Source organism: Drosophila willistoni (assembly GCF_018902025.1).
Source record: "Drosophila willistoni isolate 14030-0811.24 chromosome XR unlocalized genomic scaffold, UCI_dwil_1.1 Seg144, whole genome shotgun sequence".
Classification (NCBI taxonomy): Eukaryota; Metazoa; Arthropoda; class Insecta; order Diptera; family Drosophilidae; genus Drosophila; species Drosophila willistoni.
In genome coordinates, this window is record NW_025814057.1 from 6,168,516 (window position 1) to 6,176,843 (window position 8,328).

General features: G+C 34.8%; 1 protein-coding gene across 1 annotated transcript; it reads right to left on the bottom strand.

The window, feature by feature from the left end:
* Window positions 1–6,626: 6,626 nt before the first annotated feature.
* Window positions 6,627–7,963, bottom strand: LOC6639288 (putative odorant receptor 69a). The gene is made up of 3 exons (XM_002062059.1): window positions 6,974–7,963; window positions 6,753–6,908; window positions 6,627–6,677 (listed from the first exon to the last, which is right to left on the bottom strand). Exons 1-3 carry the CDS (start codon window positions 7,961–7,963, stop codon window positions 6,627–6,629), a joined length of 1,197 nt encoding a protein of 398 aa, XP_002062095.1.
* Window positions 7,964–8,328: the final 365 nt, after the last annotated feature.

Below are 8,328 nucleotides of genomic sequence, written 5' to 3' on the forward strand. Positions count from 1 at the left end.
TACATATGTATGTAAATCCGCATACACACATACATATGTATGTATTGCTCTGTCAGATTAATTAAAAGTGCAAATATAAACTATATAAATTACATAACATGACATCCTTTGCCAATGTCGTAACGTTTCTGTTAAGCTAATTAAAGTGTTTAAAGATTGATTCAATTTTATATAATCAATGTTATAAATCAAATTGACAGAATCAAAAGAAAACTGCAAACGAATCTAATTAAAATGGATTTAAAAATGTCTAGCTAGAAAAGAAAGAAATAAGATGGAAAACAAACTTTACTCATAGAAAATGTTTCCAGAATGAGATGAGTTTGGGGCCTAGCATCTAAATGGACTTTGCATATGCCTAAGAAATTTTGTAAGAAAACTGTAACCTAGAAAGATCTCTCTCTCTCTCTCTCTCTCTCTCTCTCTCTCTATCTCTCTTTAATTTTTGAAATCAAATAAATTGTTATCCATTGAAATTGTCTCCTGAGTACATTTGCCATTTCCAACTCTATTCTGCTTGGTGGTCTGTCATGCAACAACTGCAATGGCACAAGCAACTGACAAAAAAGAAAAAAAAAAGCAAAAGAGGAAGCACTTAAATTGGCCATAACAAAATGTCTGACACGCCAATTATTTTGGTTTTTATTTTGCAGACAGACATACCAGAGAGACTAGTTATTTCTTGTATTATTGCTTATTTCAACAGAAGTTTGTTTGTTTTATTGTTGTAATAAAGACAGAGAAGTGAAAAAACAAATGGTTGCATCTTTTTGTGCGTTTTTCTCTGTGATTCGGTAATAAATTTTCATTGATTTGTCAATTGAGGAGTCGAATCGAAGCATTTAGGTTAATTTAAAACTGAATAAAGTTCGGTCCAAATCAAGAATCAAAATTTGGTCTCACAACCTTAAATGAGAAATAATATTATCTTTAAATTGTTAGATCATCCTTAAGCACTCTTTGTACACTTTCTGCATTCTATTTTATACATACTGAGTATAATGCCATTGCCAACCAACAATGTAATAATTTTCAGCAGTTGACTTTTAAAACTTTTGCTATGTGCATTTGCTTTGGGATTTTTTTTCTATTTTTTGCAGCAATTCTATTTTCATTTGTTTTTATTTTATTTTATTTCATTTTATATGTGTTGTAATTGCATGGTCATTGTTTTGTTGAAATTAACTTTCATATTAGCATAATGTACAAGTTGTTGGTTTAGTTTATCTAGAATTTAGTTAATTAAGCCAAATGGTTTTTCTCTTTGTCTGTGATTTGTTGTTTGGCTCATATATATTTTACTAATTGGAATGTCAAACAACTCAAATAAATGGCTGCCACAAAGAGTTTTCAAGCTAACCATAACGAATAGATATCTCAATTAAAGAAAATTTCTCTGACTTGGCCCATCAAAATTAATTGATGTATACAGAACGGACGGACGGACGGACAAACGGCTGACGAACGAATGGGGCGATCTGTAGTGGAGAAAAACAAAAGTTTTCACATTTCACCTTGAACTTTGGCCATAATATATATGTACATAAGTATGTATGTATATTGTACATATCGAGTATGTAATATGTGTGTGTAAGAGCTAACTAGGATTCGAACCATGTTAATTTTTGTCATTGCTTTTGCTCCTAAATGGCGACAAAGTTTGCCTGCATGTTAATATCATGAACTTTTCTTCTTTTGCTTTTGCTTGCTTTTTTTCCTTGCACTTTCCTTTTTTGCCTCACTGACTAAATGTACTTTGCACCCTTCTTCCATTCACTCCTTCTCTGTGTCTAAGTGTGTATGTGTGTGTGTGCGTGTGTCTCTTGCTTTTTTCACACATCGTTTGCTTTATGTGTACAACAACTAGGCGGAACAAGAAGGAAAGGGAAAATGGCAAAGAAAAGTTCTTAGTTTGTGTTGACATTTCATTAAGTTTGTCGCTCGTTACAATTCGATTTGAATGCATGTTCGAGGCAATTGGGAAATGGAAAAGCAATGAAAATACACTTAGCAAAACGAAAAAAGCCATCCAACTCAAGGCCGATTAAGGCTAGTTGAACAATATTGATAAGCAAATTGAATCAAAGCCATTTGCAAAGTGTTATACACAAAACATTTCCAAACATTTGCAACAACCAAAATATTTATAATTCTAGCATACTTTTGAGCGTTCAAGAAACAAACTACTTGCAAGTTTAAAAGCTTCTTTGCCCTTTCACACCCAACATTTAGTCACTATAGACATGTAATTACCCAACACATATACACATACACCAGTAAAGAAGCGAGTGAGAGAGAGAGAGAGAGAGAGAAGTTGGGGAAAATGTCGTTGCAACTCTGCGCACTTCCGCTTAAAACCTTTTACTTCCGTTTTGCAATGCACTAAAATGTATGCCAAAAAACTTGCTGAAAATTGCATGTTTCACGCAACGGCACACAAGTTTGTCAGCCTTAAGTCAAATATATATTGGCTTTTACTTTAAAATTTTGTAACGTTTTTACAATTTTTTGTTATTGCTTTAATGGGACTTATAGCAATATGTGTGTTTATATATTGATGAGGCTTTGGGTCAGAGCCCGAAGCTGAGTTGAGTTGGTGTCAAAAAGCAATCAATTTTTAATTTTCGTTTAATTAAAAATACAGCCGAGGCGCAATTAAAATTATTCCCATATATTAAATATACGAATATATGTACATACATACATACTGTATACATATGAATAGCCCCTTACCTATGAAACTCCTATACATACATATGTACATACTTATATGTATGTATAGTATATATGTATATACATATATCAAAAGTTAGCCAGCAGCGCTTAAATGACAGTAACCAAAATCTGGTTTTGTTGCAATCAATCATGGGAGACGACGCCCCAATCCTGGGTTCAGCTCCAGCGTCAGCGTCAGCGGTAATTGGAAATAGGTGGCATTGGCATCGTGATTGCGCGGTCAGACATGGACATGGACATCGACATGAACATGAACATGGACACGAACACGGACATGGTACGCGGACACACTCATACTCGCACTCTTTGTCGCCGCCGCCTATGTGCCACTGCTGCGGTTGGTTTGGCACTATGGCACTCTCTATGGGAAAACTTTCTCTATGAGTTTATTAGCATGCATATGTGGCGTATGAGTGATATTTCAATAATGAGCATTTAACAAAAATGGCCCATAATTATCGACAGGCAATTTATGCCGAATGTGTGTGTATATTTAACCAATTTGATAAATGACGCCAATCAAGGCGTATGAAATTGATCGCTTAGAGTAGTTGCAATATATTCTTTTGAATATTAAGTACTTAATATGATGGGAATATAGATATATGTATATTGACATAAGTGCCATTAGCAATACCCTTTACCCAGAATAATGATGGTAAATGTTACTTAATATAACAGAATAACAGATATTTTTCAATTTTATTAACTAATAGTTACACAGAGTTCATTTCCAATAATTATGCAAAGTAAATGGAGTCATCATTCTGTAAACAATTCCAAATAACTGAACAATTTGGTAAAAGGCTTACCAAGGCACACGCTGACTTAAGCAAGTCCTTTGGGGAGAACGGCCTGTGGTGTACTGATGATAATCCTTGACTGGGCTAAAGCCAAAACTAAAATCGACAATTGCTATAAAAATTGACTATGCCCAGTGAGATGGCAAGGATGTGTGTAAAAGGATGTGTGTGCCAGCTAGATGATCATCATTGTGGTTACAGGCGTTTGCCTGTTGTTTGCCCAGGGCCATTGGGCCTGAGCCTGACCCATAGCCCTGATAAGTTTTAAGCAAACAAAAGCGGCTCGTTACAGTACATGAGCTCTGGGATTTGGACAGGACCAACTCAGGCCAGAAAACCGAGAGCCAAGAGTGCATTTAAAATGCATAACAAAGATCACTACACCCACTTACTCCCATCTATCCACAACATTCTCACACACCCAGAAAACCACAAAATGTACTCAAACAACATGTCTCAATTTCATAGTTAAACTTTGACTCCATCTTTTGGGGATGCTGATGAAGGATTTTTTGTTCATGTTGGAACTTTAAGTTAAACTCACTCACATTTACTAAACTGACTATACAGTGCTTAATTTTATTTGGCATTTGCCGCGTTGTCCATCAATTACCGAGTCTTATCTGTTCGGGCCATATGGTGACAACAGACAAAGCATACCAAAGAAAGAAATAAAACGCGCAGGAAGACCAACAAAAAAAAATATATATAACAAAACACACATAAACGCACACACACACACGCACATTTATATGTATGTATTTGTACATATAATAACGAGCTGGCGAAATTTTTACACACCATTTTAGACACATTTCCGCACGTAGCCATGGCCATGTCTAGGCTCCATGTGCGCCACATGAAAAGCACAAAAACAAAATCTCTTAAACAAAACATAATAACGACTTCTTGGTACCCTAAAAATGTCAGCCACTAACAAGATAATAAGTGGATCGATTAGCAAAACGACAAAGCAATAAATCTAGTATAACTACAAGTAAAAAAAATCAGTTAAAAGAAAATAAGAAGATTAAGTCTAACTATTGCTTAAATTATATATAGACAGAAAGCGTTTCTTCAAGGATACATAACCGCTTCTTTACCATAAAATTACAGAGTATGAACACAACGAAGGGAAACCTACAAAATCCCCAAAGAGGAAAACGTCATGAGAAGCGACTTAAACAAAATATGTTGGGGTAGAAACAAAATACTCGTACAAAGAAAAATATTTAGAATACAAGAAATGTAAGAAAACCTTTAAATACATTCACAAATTACATTTAATTGAAATAATTATATTTAAACATTTCAACTTAAGTGGCAAAAGTACTGACATTTCGGTATGCTTTGACCCTCCGTGTTTTGAGCTTAATAAAATGTTAGAAATTAGTATTATTAAATTTTCAACTTGATGTCATTTTTTTGCCACAGACGTGCACAAATTTTGATGTCTTAAGATAATAAATTTAACAATTCATAATTTTTTCTCTTTTTGTTTATTATTCATTTGAATGCTTGGGTCAGCTTTTTAGGGAAACAGGAACTAAGATGAAATTTTACCTAGTAGTTTCAACTTTTCTAGGGTCTTAATTTGTGATATGTATTAATAATAGTATTTATTTACAATTGGCCTAATATTTGGGATAATTATTTTCAAATGTTTAAAAAATTTGCATTATTTTCAAAATTACAAATTGTTAAAAATCAAATCAACATTTTATGCTTTTAGTGCCTACTAAAAATATTTGGATTTATTCTTAAGTTCGGCAAAAAAATTAAAACCTGCTGTGTAATGGAGCTGATTACTCCGACTTTATTTGTATATATATATATATACAAAGATGAGAATCATTTTTTAAATAATCTGCCGTTAGTTTTTATATTTAAACTAACAAGAAGCCCTTTGTAAATGTTTTTAAGCATATTTATTTAAGCATTTTTGCTAATGTTAAATGGAACGTGCATAAGTATCCTTGGCCAGCAAAAAGCTGTCATCGAAAGCAAAACAATAAATATACGTTGCTCATGATTAATGATTTACGCACACACACACACACACACACCCATAAGCAGACAAAAAAAAAAGAGCACTGTCAAGCAGCTAGGACGCCTAAAAACAGGCAACATTGCTGTGCCAACGGCAAACGAACGAGAAGATTTCATTTTGGATTTTTTGTTTCTGTTTGGCTTTGCGGTCAGCGTAGCGTGTATTAAGGGAATTAAAATGTTATTATATAAAATAAGGTCGAGGGTCGAGAAACAACAAGCTCAAGCTCCTTTCAAGTGGGAGCCAGAGAGTCGCAATGCTAGAGTGTGTGAGTGCGAAAGCGAAAGCAAATGAATGTGGCGTCGGAGGTGAAACATTGTCATTGCTACTGATCCCGGATAACGATGTGATAATCGCACCCAGCCAGCAGCCACTCAGCCACTCAGCCAACCACCATATGACAAACAGACGGACATCGGACGGATGGATGGATGGACAAAATGAAAATTCAGGTGACTTGTACTCACTTAAGTCTCACAACAAATTTTTACTTTTTACTTTGCATTTTCAGTAAAGAATTTAATTTTACGCTTTTTGCATTTTCAATGTAATATTCGGTAAGGCAAAGGTAAAGGTAAAGCTCATGAACCGCACCCTTGTCCCATGGTTTACCATAACTTTGTCCACAAAAAGTCAGTCAAGCGCGCATTAAAATTAGTTGGCTTCCCTTTAAAAAGAAAAAATTCCTTAATTTTCTTTTTTTCCTTCTTAACTTGCTTTTGTTTTGTTTGTTTTTGCTTGTTGTTAGTTGACTATCTTTTATGCTGTTTCCAATTACCTTTCTACTTGCTGAAAGGGCAAGACTTTTGTTTCAAACAATACTTTGTAATTGAGCTCTAGATTTATTTCAATTTTTGTCATTTCAATACAATGTATTGGTGCTGGCTATTTTTTCACACTTTTAAAATATACAAAACTTGTGTCTTGCTAAGCAAATTAATGTGCTACTAAAAATACATTTAATATTTGATAGATTTTGAAATGAATTCTATTCCTCTTCACTTTCGACATTCTCTTTGTTCTCTTTGCTTTGTCTTTTATATCATCGTGCGTACGAATGTGAAAAGCTGATATGAAAACTTCAAAATCTATTTCAAAAGAAAACAAAATACGCACTGAATTAATGCCAAGAGCTTTTTTCAGAGGATTGATTAAAAACTCACCGACATAAAGGTGGCCATAGAGATAGGAATGAAATTGTATGAACGCCAGACTTGGTCATCGCACGATCTCATCATGAAGAACAAAAGCATTTTGCGATATTTTAAATCGCCTTCATACCAATTATTATAGAAGGCAGCCGGTAGCAATTTCTCACTCTGAAAAACCACAAAGAACGCACACAGTTTAAATGCAAAACTGAATTGTATTGAATCCAACTTACCGATATGGTGAATTGTGTGCCATTAAAACAGATGAACAAAGTGAATACGAGAAATGCACACAGACCGACAGAGTATTTAAAGCCTGCGGCTAAATCAATCATAATCATGGCAAAGCCCATTAAACAAATGGCAATCGTTGATGTGATGAAATTAATCATAAATGTGAAATTGAAAACACTATTCACATTAGCTGCTATACGCAACAAGTGACTGTGATAGGCAATTAAGGATTTTAGTTCAACATGAGCGTTTGGATTACGGGCATCTAAGCTAAGCATTTTCTTGGCCAAAGCATCAAAATGCAATTGCAATTGAGTGGCGAAAAAGCACAAAAGAAATTGACTGGCCATAATGAAACCAACGCCAATCCAAGACGATATCACCTGATTGATAAACGAGGCAATGAAACTTATATACGTGTTTGACTTCATATACCATGGATACCAGGTATTACTCTGAGATTTGAATTTTACTTGCCGCTTCTCCGATGATAGTTCATAGATAAGCTCAATGATGGGCAGACTATTGTAGTAGAACCAGGCACACAAAAAAAATATTTTCGTATAACGCATCCGATTTGACGACTGTTGATAAAAGTGTTGAATGCGTTTGGAAATTAAATTTCGTTCAATAATCAATTTCTGCAATTCGGACAGCATTGTTTCGATTTGATGACGATTATACAACAACATCCACATATTGCAAAATGCCACCAATGTGAGACCCAGGACACTACCTGTCTCGGCCAACTGGGCCACATACATGACAATATCCTGAGTTTTCTCATCTGGGAGCCACATATAGATAATCAGCCCCACATTCTGATAGACCAAATTCAAAGCACCGAAAATGAACCAAACACGTTGCACCACTGACAATTCACATTGACGTTCCACTCCTTGGACACCCATCCAACTGTATCTCTGCATTCCGGCCACTTGACAGGCAAAGTCCGGATAGTACATGAAATCTTCGAGCTGCAACTGCATCGTACACTTTTATTCATGTGTACACCGACTTGTCGAGCCTTTTATAGTGAATTCAGATGGCTAATCAACCGATTCTGTTTGACAATTGAGCAATTTGCCATGGGAAATTGCAAATGCTTCTAGAGTTTTCTGACCAAGGACATATGCCATAATAAACTGAGAAATCATAAACAAAATGACATATGCTGAAGCACTTATATTGAGCAATTGACCTTCACCAATCGATTGCAAAAAAAAGAGACAGAGAGAGAAGCTGAGGACTTGGTGGATTTTTGTCTTAACTTATTCACTCATTCTTAATTCGGTTATTCAGGACTGAAATTAACAAGCATAAATTTTGTTTTATAAATATTGTAAAGCTTCGG